The 21,327-nt window shown below is 40.3% G+C and overlaps 2 protein-coding genes across 2 annotated transcripts; both read right to left on the reverse strand.

Annotated features, from left to right (window-relative positions):
* Nucleotides 1-2,608: 2,608 nt before the first annotated feature.
* Nucleotides 2,609-4,617, reverse strand: LOC108795937 (transcription factor Sox-17-alpha-like). Its single transcript, XM_018567284.1, has 2 exons — nucleotides 4,317-4,617; nucleotides 2,609-3,429 (listed from the first exon to the last, which is right to left on the reverse strand). The coding sequence occupies exons 1-2, from the start codon at nucleotides 4,597-4,599 to the stop codon at nucleotides 2,609-2,611; spliced, it is 1,104 nt and encodes a 367-aa protein (XP_018422786.1). The 5' UTR covers nucleotides 4,600-4,617.
* Nucleotides 4,618-18,382: 13,765 nt separating this feature from the next.
* On the reverse strand, nucleotides 18,383-20,771 carry LOC108795943 (transcription factor Sox-17-alpha-like). Its single transcript, XM_018567297.1, has 2 exons — nucleotides 20,461-20,771; nucleotides 18,383-19,516 (listed from the first exon to the last, which is right to left on the reverse strand). The coding sequence occupies exons 1-2, from the start codon at nucleotides 20,741-20,743 to the stop codon at nucleotides 18,642-18,644; spliced, it is 1,158 nt and encodes a 385-aa protein (XP_018422799.1). The 5' UTR covers nucleotides 20,744-20,771; the 3' UTR covers nucleotides 18,383-18,641.
* Nucleotides 20,772-21,327: the final 556 nt, after the last annotated feature.

Genomic DNA, 21,327 nt, shown 5'->3' on the forward strand with positions numbered 1-21,327 from the left:
CCCCCCCCCCGGCTGAGGCCCCAGCGGTAGTTCCGCCACTGAGCAGAGAGACAGTCTACATCTAGCAGGGGTGTCTGGACTGAAAGTTGACTGAGCAGAGTTACATTTGTTGGTGCATGAGATGACTCACATGTATGTATTTATGTATGTCTGTATGTATATATAGATGTTTGCCTTTTCGATTAAAGACACATGGGGCTGATTTACTAATGCAAGATGTGAAGTCCACTGAAGTAAAAGCTGTATGTAGAAGCTATTTTCGTCCCTAGACCAAAACTAGCACTTAACCATTGCAGTGTGGGGGTGTTGGTTATGTGTTAGATGAAGCACTGAGATCTTGAGGAATGCTGAATTAAGTTTTACTTGCTTAGAAGAACATTATATATATGAATATGGCATTGTGAAGAAAACCTCCTGTGTATCCAGGATAAGCACGCACATAGAGACTAACAGTGCACTACAGCGCTATCTACAGTTCAAAAGAGTACATATATATTTGCTGTTGCATTTCCAACAGGAGGTAGCCCCACTGCAAGGGTTAATTTTAATAATTCCTGGACTCCTAGACTTCTTTAAAGAAAGAAGCAGGAAATGTTTATTTTTTAAAATAAATGTTCACTTATCTTAGTAAATAAGGTAAAGCTATGTTCACTTTGTTAGTTATGTGTTTAGATGATGCACTGAGATCTTAAGGAATGCTGAACTAAGTTTTACTTGCTTAGGAGGACATTACATCAGAATACAGCATTATACAGCATACAGAGAGAACTTCCTGTGTATCACAGATATAAGCATGCATATAGAAAACTAGCATAGGCTAGCATTGCACTACAGCACCACCTACAGCTGAAAATACATACTTACAGTATATGCTGTTCCATTTTCAACACACTTTAGATAACCAAATATGCACAACAAAAATAAAGGAAAAATAGATTTTATTCTATGATAGGCTGTTTGAACTAAACACAGCTTCACCACACTCACTAACCTAAGTGAACATTCACTTTGCAAGGTGAACACTCTCTATACATTTAGCAAATTAACCCCACATACTTCTATTGTGAGAAGGAGCAGTAAAGCACAACCACTGTATAGCACTGCACAGAAGGAAGCACTGGTCGCGAATATATAGAGGAAGTATAGCATGTACATTTATAATTACATGTTATATACATAACTATTTTTTGAAGCGGAGTGAGCCGAACGCTGCTCGGCTATTCACTTCAGGCTGGTACGGCTGAAGTGGCTTTGTGTGGCTTCGGGTCGGCCGACCAATTAGGAAGTCGGGCAGCGAGTTTAATGACTCGCTGCCCAGCTTCCTGATACTGGAAGCGCAATTATCGGGCTAGGCATCCCTAAACAAAACCTTCTAACACTACAAGAGAACCATTATTGAGGGAAATAATTATTCACAACTTGGTTATTTTTCATGTTATTTGGATACCACCAATTCTGTTGCTGGAAGTGTAAAGTGAAAGGCAGGGCCGTCCCTACCTTATCCACCACCTGAGGCAGCAAGGAGAATAAAGGGAGAGACGGTCGGCACAGCTGTCAACCACGGAATGGGAGGTTTGGGGGGTGCCGTTAGCTGCATCCCCCTTCCCCAAACCCGATGCCCCCCTAATGAGATGATGCCTGACTATGGGGCACCCCTGGTGTAAGTGTAAGAACACTTAAAAGTTCAGACCTGTGAACTATCTTACCTACCAAAAAATGTTTATTATTCTTTTCAGCCAGTTATGTGGTGTATGTGGTGCAGACACTACTACAAGACAGCATAGCTAGGTCGTGACCATTTACTTTTCTATACTACAGTCAAAACAATACAGCTTCATGAGAAATGTTATTGGATAGCAGATGACAGTCATATTTGCTGTGAAATTATTATTTCAAACTTATTTTTTCATGGTATTGAGACGCTCTGTTGCTGGAAGCAACTGCCATACACCATGTCCTGGGCACTACATGTTATTTGGGTACCACCAACTCTATTGCTGGGAATTTAAAGTGTAGGTGTAGGCAACCAGTTGTAACACACTTGAAGTACAGATGTCAGATTCAGGATTGGAACTATGATTGGATATAAGGGAGCAGAAGCCTGCGGATGAAGTCATCTCTGCACAATCCTTTAAAGGTTGATTGGCTTACAATCCTGTCCCTTCCTCTCTCTCATATGTTGATGAACAGGGGATTATAAGAGATTAGTACAAAAACAGATTAAAGTACCATTTACAAATACAGGTATTTTTCATTGAATGGAATTATTTTCTATCTGCTCATGTGTATAGTTTAATCATAGACAATCCCACAAACAATGATGCTCATATCTGCTTTACTGTATACTAATTATGCTGAAATTCTTTGTGCAAGAAAAATAATACTCCAACACACATTTCTACAAAAGAAAATAGTCCATTTATTTCAGTAATAAAACACACATTTTACAAAAAGTACAAAATAGATTTACAAAATAAGTACAAAATGTAATACTATAATTAAAATAATTAAACATGTTCTACTGTTCAGAGTATCCAAGGAGAAGCTCCATTGCATTCATGTCCATTTGGCCACTATTTAAAATGAATGTCCAGGAGATGTAAGTGCTTTATGAACTACAGTAATTGTAGTAACACATGTTATTTGATTCTGAGATTGAAGGTGGAAAAAAGTTAGTGCTGTCAACTCCATTGTAGCCATCTGTGTGAGAGTTCAGTTCTGTGTTATACCTGACATCGGGCATGAAGTATTGATCAAACTCATTCTTGTCTATATCACTCACAATGTGGTTGGGACTCAGTTGATCAGCTCTGGTCATCTGCTGGGGTGAAGGAGAGGTGTGCTCAGAAGGTACCACTTGATGAGGACTGCTGGATGAGGACATGTAGGACTGACCATAATACATGTGTGGGGGGGTCTGCTCCGCAACACCTTGTGGCATTTGCCCCACATGAGGCATCTGTTTGCAATAAAAGGAACTGGTGGGATTTTGCTGGTAGATGGAGCATGAGGCATTGTAGGAGTAGGGCAGAAAATGGTTTTCTACCTGAGTTGATGATGAAGAGTAGTGCGAAGATGCAGCTTGTGGCATCTGGGATGATGGGTAATTGTAACCTTTGTAATAGTGTCCCATGGGGAGTTGTTCTCTATAGTGGCTGTTCTCAGAAGCCTGGACGTTTTGATGGTCATCATAGCCTCCAGAGAAATTGTCCAGCCCCATCATCCCATCACTGTTCAGTCCTGGAGAGCATGTAAGCTCTGTAATGGGATAGAAATTCTCATCTGCCCTCTTCATCTTCTTCACTTGCTTCTTCCTCCTGGGTCTGTACTTGTACTCTGGGTGGTCCTGCATGTGCTTCACTCTCAGTCGCTCAGCTTCTTCCACAAATGGCCGTTTCTCCGCCAGGGTCAGAGACTTCCAGGATTGCCCTGCACAACAGATAACAACAATCATGTTAGCATAACCATGCAGCAGGATGAGTATCAGGACAATAGGCTCAATTTAAAGGGCTGATGTGTCAGGATCCTTAATTTTACCATCCATGTATTGCAGAATATATAGATACAAGCTTCTAAGAACATGTTAGATTCCTTCCTTACACGTCCTTCCTTATTTTCAAAGGATGGTGGTTATTTTTTGCTTAAAACCAATAAGGATTTAACATAAAAATAACAGTCACATGGCTATAAATAAAGATCAGCATCCTTGTGCAAATCCTAGTAGACATTTTGGGATGTTATATTGCCTTTGCTGCTATATGACATCTATCATATCCTGTAATGTCTACCAAATCCAGACACATATGGAATATCATATTAACTTTCATGCTATATCTACTGTATATAACACCTACCATATCCTATGGAATATAACAATACAACAATACTGAAAATGTGTGATTCATAATGGACACCTATAGAGTATTATATTAAATGGGATGCTATATCTATGACTTGTATCATACCCTGTATCATCTTCCAAATCCTAACATACATAAGTGTGTTCATGCTATATCTATAACATCTACCATATCAAATACAACAATACAACAGTACTGGAAATGTGTGATTCATAATAGACAGTTGTGGACTATAATATTAAATGTGATGCTATATCTATCACATAGATATATAGACATATCAAATAGACAAATATAGAATATTAGATTAACATTGATACTATATCTATGGCATCTACCATATCATATATAATATACAATAGTACTAAAATCTTTCTTGAATGAATCATTATATCGAAAGGCAATCACATCGCAGATCACAAGACATCAGTTACCACCCCCTCACCCAGCTCTTACCTAGCAATTTGCTGAGTTCTGCATTGTGCAGGTCCGGGTTCTGTTGGGCCAGTCTCTTGCGCTCATCTTTAGCCCACACCATAAAGGCGTTCATAGGACGGCGGATCCGAGCCTCGGCTTTGCCCCTGCTGGCAGATCCCGGTTCGCATTTGATTTTGGCTTCCCCCATGGCGCTCATGGTGTCCGTCCACTGGCACTGACCCAGCCCGGGCATCATCATTGGCACTGAGCACTTTCCCTGGATCTGGTCGTCACTGGCGTATCCTCCGTCAGGGCTGCTCATGTCTGGAGAGGAGGCTCACTGTGCACAGTACACTGTGCTCACTCTGCTGGGACTTGTGTCTGCCCTGAGGTCACCCTCTGCCTTCTATAACCACACCGCCGGCCAATCAGGGCGTGGGGGGCGGAGCTGCCCTGGAAAGGTGTGAAGGGCGTGGTCAGGTGACACTTGGCCAGGTAGACCACCTCTAGAATTAGTTTTATTGGTATCATAATGTAAATAACACAAGAGGTCAAAAGCTGCACTGAGCACCCCTTCCTTAATTTCGTTTTATGACCACTAAACTAATAAAAAAAATATTAATCATTGTTCAAATGCAGATTACACAGGCAGCCCCCTTCTCATGTCACTAGGTCATGTTTGCTTTATTTGTTTCTTAGTTCCTTTCTAAATTCTTCCCTATTTTTTGTTTCGAAACAAATGTATTTAGTTACAGTGTTATTTTCATTCGTTTAGCCTCACAAACTGCAAAGATTCTAAAAAAAACTTACAAATACTACTAACAGGTACAAATGTATGTTTCATTCCAAATTATACTGTAATTATGTATATTGCTATAGCTGTCATTTCTCCTTTCCTGTTCACCTTAATGCCATTCAGTTAGATATAATGCCCATAAACTGAGACAGTCTTCTAATCTTACCCTTATTTGTTGGAATAGTTCTGCTAAAAACGACGATAACAGTTTTGCTAACAATTCGTATCCATCTTTATTTCTCTTCATATAGGACATATGTGAATATGGTTTTCCGTATGTCCCCCCACAAGTTTCCATGAGTGAATAATAAGTTATTAGAAATAATAGCAAGCCTTTGTTGTATACCAAAAGTAAAAGCAGCAAAATGTAATTAAGTATATTATTATTATTAAGATAGATAGATAGATAGATAGATAGATAGATAGATAGATAGATAGATAGATATAGAGAAGGATCAAGTATAATAGAAGCAGACAATCATTATTAAATACACAATACGTATATGTATGTTCATGCTGTTCGATGATAGTTGCCCTTTTGGGCGGATGTGCTTTGTTTATGTATTTTTGTATGTTTGTAAAAACCTCCAATAAACACTTATTGAACTAAATACACACTACTATTACAACAAGTATTATTAGCTCTACTATTAATATTAAACATTTCATTTTAATTAATAGTCGTAGTAGTTCTAGTAATAGTAAGAGCAGAATAAGTCTATAGTATAATTGAATCAGAATATATGTGATACTATTACAATTCCTACTATATTACTTTATTACTTTATTTACTAATATTAACATGAATTATAAGTGTGATAATAACATTTATAATAGTTACGACGGTAACTGTATAACGGTAAGACAAGTAGAAGTAAACATATATAAACAAAGTGTAATACAAAGAGAATATAATGATTAGAAATACAATACTACTACTAAAACAATACTACTTATAATAGTAGCATACCCTATCGTAGTAATATTAACTGGTTAACGTAGTAGAAGTAATTATAAAATAGTATTGCTGATACATCAGGTTATTATAAGAAACACACTACTATTAGTAATATTTTTTATTAGTCGTATATTATTACTTCATAGTACAGTTCATTTGTAAAGTAATAACACCAGTATACGGGTGGTGTAGTAGTGGAGGAGGCAATGGTATGGTTGGTAATAATGGTGATAGTAACTGTCCGTACTACTCCTAGCAGAGATGACTGCATCAGCAGAGTAAAAGCAATGGTGGTGATGATAGTAAGGATGATGACGTCATGTTCCCTCTGCTACTGTGGATTTTATTGATATATTTCTACTTCTTACATGAACAAAGTCAGTGCATCATCAAAGCAGAGGTGAAAGTGGATGGAGATAATCAATATTTGCTCAGGTGATATTATAATACAATGTGCAGCAGATATATGAGGTCTACATGAATGGTTCTTATCAGTACACCCCTCAGAGCAGGGCAGGCTTTGCTGATTGTGTCTGCTGGCAGTGCACTGTTTGTGCAGACAGAGATTTCATTAGAGCAGACATGAGCTCCAGTCCATATACATTTCATATTACACTGATGTCCAGACTACCGAAACTTGGCCCTGTCTGCTCCCGACTACCCTGAAACCAGCCATCTTGTGTGTATGGAGGTCTATGAGAGCTTGACACTTCCTCAGCCCAGGACTAGACTTCTGCCACAACCAGGAAGTGTGAAATGGGTCAAGTATGAAAAGAAGGGTGTTTCTGGCCTTGCACCTTTATTAGCATAATTATTAAGAACTCCATTCAATGTAAACACTCTCAAGTCACTTAAATGCCTATTATTATGCCAAACAGTGACAGCTCCGACTCATACCCTAGCAGAGAATGGGAGTGAGCCGGCCTGCAATCCACAAAGAAATGGAGCGACTGAAAAAGCCAAGTGTCAACCGAAACTGCCCGGTGATTTGCAGAGGGCAGACTTGTAGCTGCTGAATCCTCATATGGACACTCACTGGAAACAGGGGGAAACACCCTCCCATAGAAATTGATGTACACATCCTTTTATTCCCATGACTGGACCATGACATTAATATTAGATACACATCACTTTGATCACTGCATAGTCAATGCTGTGCTTTTATCTTAGTGTAATGTAAACCGACTTCTACAATGCCTGGTACCCTAGTCTGCCCATCTAAACCCTAGTTTCTGGGATTTAGTCGCTGGATTCGAAATGCTTGGTCTATGTCCTTTAATTATATTACCTATTAATATGTACACAGTTCATGCTGCTCCCCTACAATGGTCAGTGTTTCTGCTGTTTGCAGTAATACATCTGTATCCTAGATTGATCTATCTATCTATCTATCTATCTATCTATCTATCTATCTATCTATCTATCTATCTATCTATCTATCTAATCTCTTTCCCCTACTCATCTTTCTTTCTTTCTTTCTTTCTTTCTTTCTTTCTTTCTTTCTTTCTTTCTTTCTTTCTTTCTTTCTTTCCTATCAGTCATTCCTTCCATCTTCCTCTTCCTTCTCTTTCTCATCTCCTTCCCTGTTACTTCCCTCTTTTACTACCCCCCCCCCCCTTCTTTCCCTTCTTTCCTTTCTCTCCTTCCCTATTTTTTCTTTCTCTCCCTCCCTTTCTTTATAGTGATTGCTATATAGAATAACATTAAATAGTACAGCTACATGAAATGATCGTGAACAGTAATATGTTTAAGGCATTTTTTAAATAACAATATACACTGATCAAAATATATATATTATATGCACCACAAAAAGTGGGGTAGTAAATGCCATTGCTTCTACTGGAACTACAAGTCCAAACATTGCTATCATAATTCTGGGGCTAGTAATCATCATTATTAGCGAACATTTCCACTGTGGCCTCCTATTAACATGGCTTTATTAATACTCTGGTCAGAAGAATGTAAAAAAAAAACTGAATGCAATTTGACATCATCAAAGTCTGATAATAATAAACACAACATAATGATGACATGACCATCAAGCTGTGCATGCACATGGATACCTTGTAGTAGATGCATGGTTTGAGGCAGGCATCAGAGGTTACAATATCTAGTCCATCAGTGAAGGAGAAGTAGATTATTAGCCAGACATCTCCATGGAATTCGATTTGATCTCAATCCTGACTGGGGACTGCCTCTCGGCTTCACATTGATAAGGGGATTAAAGCAGCGTCCGACTCGAGAAAATCTGATATGTCTATGATTTTATTTAAGGCAGATAGACTTGGTATCATCATAATGTCTCCTCTATGTCTGTTGAAGTGACAACTCACTCAAAAGAGCCGCAGCTAACCAATGAAGTTATCAGGCTGGAGTAAAATCTATCAACGTGATTATATTATACCACTTGATAAAAAGTGTGTGTGTGTATATGTATATATATATATATATGTCGTGGCTACTTGGAAATGCTAGGTTAGAGACTTAATTATGGGGTCAAGTCTTAGGTGTTGAGGGTTAAGCTTTTGGCTAGGGGGCAAGTTTCAGGGTGGTTGGGGTGGGACACAAAAAGTGTTAGGGTGTCCATAACCAAAAGTACTGGTGATAGGTGGTTGGGTGGGGGCACGGAATCTTGGTGCCAATTTTGTTTGTTCTTAGCACCCAAAAGGGGCGAATATATCACGTTCCATTAATGTGTCTAAAATGTTGTCCATTACAACCAAACAGATTTTTAATATACAACTCTAAATGTAGAATTGTTTTCATACGGGTTCTAAAGTCACATTATATTATTTAAAATAATATATGATAGTAGCTACTGTTATAAGATAAAATCAATTTCGTAGCCCACCTGATCATCTAAAGTGTTATAGCATTTATTTTATTATGCTTATTGTTCTGTGTGTCAAATTTGACAACAATCAGTTAGTGCCAGTGTATAGTCACCCTGTATATGCTCGCATGACAGAATTTAATATGTGATAAATAACACTGTAGTATAATTAGGACCACTTAATCAGTTTTTGCACTATGATTATTTAAAAGGTGGTGCAAAGAGAAGTTAAACAAAAATGGAAGTTCCACTGATTGTTCCTTATTGCCAGGGGATGATCCGGTATTTTTAGATTGCTGTCCTGGGCATCAATAGGAAGGATTGTCTAGTTATTCCTATATTTTCGAGGGTAGTCAGTACATTTAGGGTCCCAATGGGGGAGCTGCCAGATCCCATTTATGAAATTGTTAATGACATGCAAAGTACTAATATTCTACCGTCAGTATCCCCAGTCAGTATCCCCCAATGAATATGATAAGTAAATTAAAGCTCTAGATAAACGATGTAATCCTTTGTCTGAGTGTCTTTTCAAATCTGGTTAATGTAAATTGTTCTTAATGAGCAGCGCTAATTGATCAATTACTCCCTGTGCAGCGGCACGAGACGGCTATCCCATCCCTCCTATTCTGACTACAGGGCCGTATACTCCGATGACAGCGCAGTCTGACCACTACCGTATTCACTCTAATAGAAGAATGAACAACATAAGGAAGCATGAATTTACACATATGCAGCCCGTAGTCACATGATAGGAATATTGTGTATACTGTGATCTCACTTATTTTTTCAGATGTTATACTTAGCAATTTATCATGCCTTCTTCAATTCTGCTAAGATGCTTGCAATGGAGGTTTGTATCCGGTGGCCATACACAGACCAATGAAAGAGATGCCATAGAATAGATCTGAGTACATAGCATACAGCTGGCCATAAACGCTTTTAAAATTTTGGTTGTTTGTTCGAAATCGTTTGCCACATTGCCAACTAATTTTGTGCAAAAGCCCTTAAAAACCTTGTCCAGACCTGTTACTTAAATGGAATCCATGACCTATTAAAAAGGTGTCTTTTGTGCCTATCACATACAATATGTACAATTTTTCCAGAACAAAAACACATTTACTGTTAGAATTTCGTTTGTTCCAATGAGAAAAAAAATCCATCCTGCTCCTTCAATTTTCCTTGTCACTACAGTTAGAAATAAAGGTCAGTTACACCTAACCATCAGAATATTCAATGAACATAATGAAAGTCTAACGGTGTATGGCTTGCCTAACAAGCTTATTTGAGCACTGAAATCAAGTTTTGATTGGAAATATGTTAGCAACTAAATTCCCGTCTTGCCTTCTTTTTAGAAAAGGAAGTAGGGACCATTGCTTTATATACAAAGAGGGGAATTTGTCAAAACTGGAGCAGACAAAATCTGGAGCAGCAGTGCATGGCAACCAATCAGCTTCTCTCTTCAGTTTGTTCAGGTTAAAGCTGGCCATACACCTTACAACCATCGCGCGACTTTCGTTGTGCGTTGGTTGTAAGGTAGGGATGTCCCGATGCCACTTTTTCAGGCCCAAGTTCAAGTACTTCCCCTCATGTACTTGCCGATACCAATTACCGATACTTTTTCTTAAAGGGACAGGTGACTTTAAATGATCCATAGTACAACTACATGTTCTGTACTATGGATCATGATTTAACCTATACATGTTAGCATCGCGTCTCGGTGCTCAGCTTGTGGGAGGCGCTCACAATTCTGCCCTGCTAACATGAATAGGTTAAATCATGATCCGCAGTACATATGTCCTGTACACTGCAGTAATAGAATTACAATTCTCCCCTGCTAACATGCATAGGTTAAATCATGATCCATAGTACATAATAGTACATAACATGTAGTTGTACTATGGATTATTTAACCCATTCATGTTAGCAGGGGATCATTGTAAATCTAATGCTGCAATGCACGGGACATTTGTGCTGTATATGTATGGGCACCTTTAGATTTGAAAATGAGAGAAATGTGCTGGTTGGTTGACATGCACAGCTGCTCCAGATTTTGTCGGCTCTAGTTTTGATAATTTCCTTTCTGTTTGTTTATTTAGTTTAGTGAATACGGTTAAGCTGTGTTTACCAGGGATGCCCCTATACTTTTCCGATACCAGTGCCCATACTTGGCATTTTCATGAGAACTACCAGGGTTGCGGCTGTTGCAGCTGGGACCTAGCTCTGGCGCTCCACCACTGTCCTGAAATCATTAGTCTGAATTGTTTTAGAAAAACTGTCACATGACAATAAACAAAAATGATCAGTACTTGTATCTGTGAGTACTTGGACAAGTATCAGTATTTGTACTTGCAAAACTGGTATCGATGCAACCCGAATAAATATGTATAAAAACAAAATCATACAATAAAACAGAGATGAACAAGGTTCTTTAGTACCCAAGGTGAAAATGTGCCCCTCTTCCCATGAGCTGTGAACTACTTCAGCAGCACAGGTCGTGCCCCCATACACTGCTCCGCACGTAGGTCATAGATACCTTTAGTCTAAAGGTGACCATAGATGTTAGAAGGCAGTCAATGCAATACTGTGGGCACGAGCAAACTCACATCCAAAAAATAAAGTATCACGTGTAAAATGAGCATTACCGGTCTCTTCTGCCTCCCTCCTCCTCTGCTGCAGTGATGGTATGTCCCTCAGGGGTCCTCACATCCTATACACAGTGTATAGAACACAATGTCAAGGACCTTAGACTGCTGCAGTAGAGGGGGAGTAAGGCAGAATGTACTGGTCTAAGAGCAACCTGGCTTGGGGATCAGGTGAGTATAACTTTGTTATTTTTCAACCTAGACAGAAACCAGCACTTAACCCTTGCCCTGCTGCACGGGCTAAGAAAAAATGTCCCCAGTTCGGCTTTAAATATACCTGTTTTATGAGTATCTGATTTAGCCAAAGGTAGCATTACAAATGATTTGGCCTCAGTGGCGGAACTATCGCCATAGCAACCCAGGCGGCCACCATGGGGCACAGGGCGGCACGGTCAGGACGCGGAACTAAGGGGAGCCCCTGATGCCGTGCGGGCCGCTGGCTGTTACTGGTGGCTGTGAGGAGGAACATGCCAGAGTCCAGATCACTGACAACCTGTCAGTGGTCTGTGCAGCGCGTTCCTCCTCACAGCCGCTGCTGAGTCAGTGACAGACAGCAGCTGCGGTGGAGGAGGCCCAGCGGCGGTAGCAAAGGAGGAGGCGGAAGCCCAGCAACGGTGGAGGAAGAGGCCAGGCCTGGCGGCATTAGAGGAAGAGGCGGAGCCTGCCGGCGACTGAGGAGGAGGCCGGGCCCAGCGGTGGAGAAGGCTGACAGTGGATCAGGGCTGGAAGGTAAGAGGTGCACAGAGGTGTGATCAGCCCACCTGCAACCCAGGTGAGACCACCATAGAGATTATATGGTGGGCTCTGCAGGGTCACTCTCGGGTGGGCTCTGTGGCATCTCAGCTGGGCTCTGCAATGGGCGTAACTAGAAATCACAGGGCCCCATACAGAATTTTGCTATGGGGCCCTGTGATTTCTAGTTACACCCCTGTTTGGCCTCTCTGAATATATTCATGAAAATCCCCCCACTCACTGGAACTGTATTGTAAGGCTTCACATAGCAAAATAGGGGGCCAGGCATATCCTGGCAAAACATTTTATACACTGAATGGCTTAAAATGCATAAGATATCCATGACACTCATTCCTGGGTTCTGCACCATTGTTGTCTAAGCCTAATAGAATAAATACTGCAGTCAGGAATGGAGTGCTGAATCAAGGGCCCAGTTACATTCTTGTGGTACAATAATGGAGGTTTGGTGGCATGTCAACGTGCATTGCATTAAAGCATCCCATTGGAATTCCTAGGCTGCCAATGCACTAAAATGTCCTGAAATTCACATGTGCCACAAATGTTGTATTGCAACACACTATGATGCAGTAATGTGCGCGTTACCACAAACACAATAGTGTGAATAGGCCCTAAATGTTCTCTGTAGCACATATCACAAGAGAATGAAAGATAGTGGTTGGGTAGCCTGGCCCCCCACTGGATGAAGAAAGCACAATAAAACTGAGGCAGCTAAAGCAGGCTTTGAATCAAAGAATTTGAAAGAAAACTGAATTTTCAGAGTTGGACAGAGTTCATCTTCTTAGCATGGAAACATCTTCTTTAGGATCTGCATAATAAGTGCTTTAATAAATGCATATCATATGCTTAGGCACTTAATATGCTCATGTCTTTAATATGACTTTCATAGTAAATCAAGGATAAAGATGGCAGCACTTCCAAAAACATTTATTCAACAAACAAGGACAAACATGACAGCGCTTGCAAAAACAGATCAGCAATAGCAGCATATTATTATTATTATTATTATTATTATTATCAATATTCAGGGTTTATATAGCACCAACATATTTCATTTCTGGCAGGTTACTTTTAAATTGTACCTGTCATGACATAAATGTATGGGGGTCATTGCTTTCAGCATACAATAGGTTGGATTAACTGGAGTAGAAACATTTCTCTTAGCAAATTGAAAGTTCATTGAGCTTAGTAAATACACTAAAACTGTCTTTTTGTTTTCAATTTCCCGTGCACATTGGTGAATATGCAGGTCAGTGACTCAGACAGCACTGAGACCAAAGTATTTGCAATGGCAGCCTTTCATATTTCTCTCATGACCAGTTTCCTTTAAAACTGAACTCCAGAATAAGCAAATATTGTCTAAATACAAGAGACATGTGCTCTCTTACTTGAATCTTTGTGTGCTTTGTGCATTTCTTCCAGATCTGTGCATTAATCAGTGAAAAGAGTTTCCTGCAATGAAGACCAGTCATTGCTGCTGTGACCTCTTGTGCAGGGTGACTGGTCTTGCATCCGTCCCTTTCCTCCAGTTTTCTGGAGTCTGCATGTAGCGGGTGGGCCTGCTGGGTCCCTCCCTCAGCTCTGCTCTCTGCACAGGTTCTGTACAGTGATGATATCACCGTAAACTTTTACAAAGTAATATATAGGTTTACAAAGGCATTTGGTGCACACATCATGGATGTATATCCTTTGTGGCTATTGAGGAATATATTTAAATGAATATGCTTGTCCCCAGTATACATGTGTGATTTGTTTTCTTCAGAATCAAAATTTGTATATGAATTTTCCGAAATTCGGCTATTCGGGCATATCCCAATGCATTCAAATGTGTCGGAATCCAAATTTCTGTTTTCGAATTTCTGATCCCGTCCGATAGTCGTTCAAAAACTAAACTGAATCGGACATGTGACTTTTCTGGCCAATCAGATGTGTTTTACGGTTTAATGCATCCAAATGGGTCTGAACACGAATTTTCGTTATGGCAACATAGGAGTCATATACAGTATATACATATAATACTAAAGCTGAGGCTGCCAGAACCGAACGGCATTCAGTACCCGAATTTCCAAATTGCATTTGGGTCTGAGAGGCTCAGTTCAAGTAATATATGTATATGGTTGCCAGGCCTGAATGGCATTCAAGATCCGAATTTCTGAGTTGCATCCGGGAGCTCCTGAATGACATTCGGGTCTGGGAGCCTCAGCTTTAGTAATGTATGTTTATGGCTCCCAGACCCGAATGGCATTCGGGAGCTCCAAAATGCAATTCAGAAATTCGGTCCCCGAATGCCATTTGGATTTAGGAGATTCAGCTTTAGTATTAATATCTGTTTTAAGTAGTATTCACAATGACTATTCGGAAACTCATCCGAAACTAACGAAAATTCGGATTTCACCTGAATCGGAAACCCGAACCGAATTTTGGATCCAAATCCGAATCCTGAAATAACGAAATATCCGAACCGCACCAAACCTATTTTTTCCACAGCTTACATGTCTAGTCCTCAGAGTTCAGCTTTAACATTATACCAAGCCATCTTACATGGTCCATGCTATTCTGAACACATTGTTGTATTTCTGATCTGCACTGTTTCCAGAGCTGATATCTTTTATTGGATGATACATGGTGCAGAACTTCTGCTGGATTATCAACTTTTGTGAATGCTCAGCTTCAAGGTAATCTGACTTGCCAGCTATCATAAAAGCCTCTGATGGAAGTTGTTATTCTTTAACCTCAGCGTTATACTAATTCTGGTACAATGTACTGTAGTTGGCGGTCAGCCAGATGGGTTGGTGAGTACTGCTGCAGGAATTATAAGGTAAATATTAGGTTCCCTTTGTATCACTCTTGAAGCTACTTAGACATTTAGGGTTTAATTTCTTCAGCCAAATGAATATCGTAATCCATTTTTTGAAATTCTCCTTTATTTAACTGGGTGTTTGCAGTGACTAAAGGTTTCCAAAACCAGCAAGAACATTACTGACCCTCTTAATATGTTATGGGACATGCTACATAGATATAAACATACAGAAGACTATCTATGTGAGAGAGTGCATGAGGCGACAGAGATGTTAGTTACCTGTAAACAGTTGCACATGATGTGCAGTTGTAAACAACTCTAGTATGAACCTGTCTGACAGGTCAGAAAACGATACCTTTGTGTAACATTTACAGTACTACCATGGAAGCCAAAATAGTTTTCCTTGTAACTAGGAGATCATTTTACCCTACATCAAGGACAGGGTCTGCTGGTTCCCCCACTCCATCAGAGGCAGGTACACAAGGTGTGACCTGTGTGTAGAAAAAAAAGTCATACTTCTGACCTAACCAGAGGTGAGTGCACCAGTTTGCACAAGCCAGGGTTTAGAAGCCCCCATATGGAAGCATGGATGGAGCAGATCAGTCAGAAAGGGGCACCATTGAACACAATAGGGGCACAATTAGTAGTATCAAGTCAGTTTGCTGCTTGTCCTGTTGGTGGTGTAACCCTGTACCTTAAAGAGTATAACATCTAAAGGATTTTTGGATAAAGTGGTAACCCTCCGTGCATACGTTTAATTAAAATGTAACTATAACGAAAGCTTTTTCTTTTAGTTTTGAAAAGACAAGTGAATGATTTAAAGCCCTGTCAGGTTTAACTGCTATCAAAGGCTCTGCTAGAGAGATTTCCCCACTTCCTGTTCTGGAGACAACATTTAACCAGATAGGAAGTGAGGAAAACAGGGACACAGACAACAGTGAAAAGTTGACTGGGGTTCTAGCATTCCCCTGGCTTAAAACATGTTTACTTTTCCCTGTGGTACTTTTCTTCTTGCTTCCTGTGCTGGGGACAACCTTTTTACCCAGGAAGAGAAGGAAACTCTGATGGCAGTTAAACGTGGCAGTAGTTCTATTCCTTCTGCACTATATCCAATGCTCCCCCCTTAAAACTGACATATCCAAGGCTCCAATAGATAGATGTCCCCAATTGTCACGGTGACAATTTCTTTCTTATTGTCAGGGTGGCAACCAGACAGGAAGTGAAGGTAGATCTGCAACAGTGGCGCAACATAGGGTTCCAGCCTTTTCCTACTTTACTAAGAAAATGCCCTTTATACTTCTGTCTATGTTCAAGATTTCCCCTCTCCTACTGCCATGGTGAAAACCAGACAGGAAGTGATGGTAGATCTTCAAAAGGGGCACAGACAGCAATAAAATAATGATGGCGGTCTAGCCTTCTCTAACTGTACTAAAAAAACCATAAACCCTTCTATATTTGTGTCTATGTTGACGATTTTCCACTCACTTCCTGTGTGATAAACCTATTGTCACCATGACAGTATACAGGAATATATCTAATGGAGGCCTGGCTGGCAGTAAAAAGCTGACAGAAGCTATCATTCTTCTCCACTACTCAAAACCCCAAAAAACAGCTTTGTTGGACATACTCCTTAAAGAGGAACTCCAGCATTTAACAAAATTAACCCTTCCAGTGGAGCTACCCCTGCATTGCAAGGGTTAACTGCTTGTTTTGGTCTAGGGGATTGGAATGCAGATGATATACTCACCTGATCCTCGGTCCCGCAGTAGTCAGTGCACACCTCTTTCCCCCTCCGGCTGTGGTATGTTCTTCAGCATCCTCATGTCTAATGCAAGTGAAAGGACTTGTTTTAGATGTGATGACGCCAGCAGGGCTTGGGCTGCCGAAGCACGGGGGAGAAGAGGCTGCAGGGACCGGTCTAACAGCCAAGCAGGATCAGGGAATTATATCTTCTTTAAGGAGCCCCTACACCAAAATGAGCAGGTAACCCTTGAAGTCCAGTGATAGCCCCACTGCAAGGGTTAATTTTGTTAATTCCTCTTTAACTTACTTCTTCAGAGACAAAATGTTGATACAGCTGAAATAAAAAAAGAAAATCTTCATAATACTTCAAAATAAAAAAAAATATTAGTTTTTTATGCTGATTTGCTTTAAGATAATGTCTCTTGGATCATACCTAAAAATGTAACATTTCAGAGCTCAGCAGCTTAACTTTTTATAATCTAGTCTATTAAAGGGAAGCCTATTCAGAAACAGCCTGTGTCTGTTCTGGAAGAATATCAGATTTTGAACTTTGCTTCTTAATGACATCCCTCAGTTGCTGGGTTTGCTGTAACTTGTAGTTTTTAATTAGCTGGAAATTCAATGACCTGCCTCTGCTAGCCATCAACAGCACAAAACTACATTAGCCATATTATCTGCTAAATGACTTGTATGAAAAATGAACACATGCAGTATATTCCTTGGAAATATGTTTACAATATGTAAATGTAATATTAACATCATCATAAATAATAAGCAACCAGTTATGCCTAGCAAGATACCATTATCAAGAAAAACTCCGCCCATTACTAGCACATCGGTGCCTATGGGATCAGTGTTTTAGATGGAATTCAATTCATCTATAGCGAAGTACAGAAGATGATTTACAATACAAAAACACTCTGTATCAACTTACAGTCAACAGGTGAATTCATTTCCAAACTGGATGGTGCAATAAACCTTTTTTTAAAAAACAAATATTAGACATCAGAAAGGGAAGGCTATTTATTCTGTAAACATAGACACAAACAGGATACATAAAAGTAAACTTAAATACTTCCTAGCCCATATCCCAGTATTTACAGACAGATTCAAAGACAGGATGCCAAGAGCAATAACACTGAGTGATAATAACACAGATTGACCAATCAGATTTCACCTTTCGGATCCCTAAGAGAAATGGAAGGCTTGTGTACAGTAATCGATATGGTTGCATTAAAAAAAAATCCTCCATTATTTTGAAAGAAATACGTCTTCCAGAAAATCAAAGCTAAATTGAAACATTACCAGGTAGATCTATATAAAATATTTTTAAGGCATTACCATATCATTGTTTTATTTTTTTTTATAGATGTTGATTAAACTGGATTTTTTTTATATTGTATAAATGTCTGTTTTTCAAACAGTAAGTATGTAATCTTAGTTACTTTAGGACACAAGGAGAATGGCAAATCATGACAAGACGGGTTATATTAAATCGTTTATTTGTAAAAGTGCAAAATAAAATCATTAAAAAACAATCTTATATATAAAAACAAATTGTTGCTTTATACAAAGGGTCCGTGTACATGTACACAATAATGAACATAGGTTCCATTGTATTCAATGAAGACTGATGATCAAATGGAATTTGATCTCAATGAGTTGTTCTGGAAAGACATAGCAGTTCATATGTAATAATTTACATAAATTAATCACTACGTACATTATTTATAGTTCTTCCTATACAGTCCAAAGTCTGAAACGACTTGAAGGGTGTATGATTCCCCAGCTGGAAATAAATGTGACAACACACTGTTGCAGCAGATGACAGTTGAGTCTATCTCATACACTGGGATAGTTGCAGTAGTAGACAGTGGTGCTGGCATCAGACAGGACAGAGGATATCAGGCCATTCTCTGAAGTGAGCACAGGCTGCTCCTGTCCATGGTAATGCATTCCGACATCTGGCTTTGGCACATAACTCAGATACTGCTCAAACTCAGTCCTGTCCACCTCAGTCATCATTTCAGGCTGCTGCACCTGCTCTGCTCTGCCCAGCTGCTGGGACTCTGGAGGAGGGGACGGCTGCCCACTTTGTGCCACTGCATGATGCCTTCCAGCACTGGGAATGTACATTTGGCTATAATACATTTGTGGTGGGCTCTGGCATCCCATCATGCTCTGCACAGGGCTGCCTTGCCCCATTTGCTCGGCCTGTGCCATCTGTCTGGCAAGCATGCTGTTTGCAGGACTTTGCTGGTGGGAAGGGTATGCAGCATTGTAGCTGTATGGCATTATCTGGCATTCTTCCTGGACAGGAGAGGTGAAGAACACAGAGTCATTTTCTGGCATGTCCAGAGGAGAAGTCTCAGGGGTGGGTAGGTTGTAGCTGTCATAATGGGCACCTATTACCTGAGGCTCCCTATAGTGGCTGCTCTGAGGATGCTGAGTGTGGTGGTGGTGGTAGGGTGGCTCCGGGTAGCCCAAATTAAAGTTGTCCACACACATCCGCCCATCAGTGCTCAGGACTACTGGGTCAGCCTGCTCGGACATATGCATGAAGCCATTATCTGCCCTCTTCATCCTCTTCACCTGCTTCCTCCTCCTTGGTCTGTACTTGTAATTGGGATGGTCCTGCATGTGCTGTACCCTCAGTCTCTCCGCTTCTTCCACAAATGGACGCTTCTCAGCCAGGGTCAAAGACTTCCATGACTTCCCTGCAAATCACAAGAGAAACCACACAATCAACATGATGATAAGAACAGCACATGTGAGCTAACTTCCTACTAGGTGTCCCATTCAGGGAAATACAATGTCCTAATATTCAATTTTTAAAATATATTTATAGATAAAGTGCATATTAAATAAATGTAGTACTATTCAGCAATATAAACCAGTAAATGTATAGCACATCTATTCTCATTCTATGTCAATACACAGCAGATCATGGTATAGAAGAAAAATAATTCAAATAAAGGAATGCAATGATTTAAAATACCCCCCTGCATGTAAGAAGTATTTATATATTCATATAATTGTTGGTTAGTATAAGGCAAGCATTCATTATTTCATTGGGAACACATTTGTTAATTTTAACGAATTTACTATGAAGTTTAAAAAAAATAAATCTTTGCTATATAAAGCATCTATAAATGCCTAATCCTGCCTATAGATAATGTATATGGAGTAATCTTGATAATATTACAGCTATAGAATGCGCATGTCTAATCTACATAATACTGTAACATACACTGTAATCAGAAGAAAATAACCATGTCACCGTCTTATCTCACATCCCTCTCAAATTATAATACCGTATATACAAATGATGATCATTTGCAATTATGTATATATTATAGACACATCACTCAGAAATGATCAGAATGTATCGAGTTGTCAAAAATAGCAATAGCCGCTAAACTAACACTGACTGATTACAGAAATAGAAGAAGAGTCATAAGAGGAAACACAGAACTCTTGAGAGGAGGTCAGGTTTAGAGGCTATTCATTATAAGCACTAACAAGGCTACAATGTCATAGATCTACAGTTATTATATCAATATAAAATATAAAGTTAAAGAAATGATCATGAAGTATACCCAGGTGCCCTCAAATTACCCCCCCCCACGCCCCCCCATATCCCAAGCCCGATGCTCCTTACCTAGCATTTTGCTGAGTTCTGCATTGTGGAGGTCCGGGTTCTGTTGGGCCAGTCTCTTGCGCTCATCTTTAGCCCACACCATAAAGGCGTTCATAGGACGGCGGATCCGAGCCTCGGCTTTGCCCCTGCTGGCAGATCCCGGTTCGCATTTGATTTTGGCTTCCCCCATGGCGCTCATGGTGTCCGTCCACTGGCACTGACCCAGCCCGGGCATCATCATTGGCACTGAGCACTTTCCCTGGATCTGGTCGTCACTGGCGTATCCACCGTCAGGGCTGCTCATGTCTGGAGAGGAGGATCACTGCGCACAGCTACTGGCCAGATCGCTGCGCTCACTCTGCTGGGACTTGTGTCTGCCCTGAGGACACCCTCTGCCTTCTATAACCACAACGCCGGCCAATCAGCGCGCGGGGGCGGAGCTGCCGTGGAAAGGTGTGAAGGGCGGGTGTGCGGTCTGTGCTGGTGTTTCTGGCGCCGGGTGAATCTGGCCCCGCCCCCTGTACCCTGAAAGTGACACCTGCACCGATGAGCGCTGCGAGGCGCGGAGTATTCCTTTTGCAACCGAGAATCCATTCCTCTGCCTCGCATCACAAACCTTCTACACCTAACAGAATGCTGCATTTGGTTTATGTCAAATTCACCAAGCAGTAATAATCTCCGGCCATTCTTCTGACTGCATTATATTCATCGGTACTAATTACCCTTCTGTACCCCAAGTAATAGCGCGTATATGTATAAAAGCTGGAAAGGTCTATACTGTATTATATAAAGTCCCCGGCTGAAAAGAAATAGACATCGGGTGGCATCGGGGGAACCTGCTGGACTGCCAAAATAATACAGTATAGTACAGATAGATGTTTGCTGCCA

This window comes from Nanorana parkeri, unplaced genomic scaffold, assembly GCF_000935625.1.
Source record: "Nanorana parkeri isolate BGI_ZX_2015 unplaced genomic scaffold, ASM93562v1 scaffold1027, whole genome shotgun sequence".
NCBI lineage: Eukaryota > Metazoa > Chordata > Amphibia > Anura > Dicroglossidae > Nanorana > Nanorana parkeri.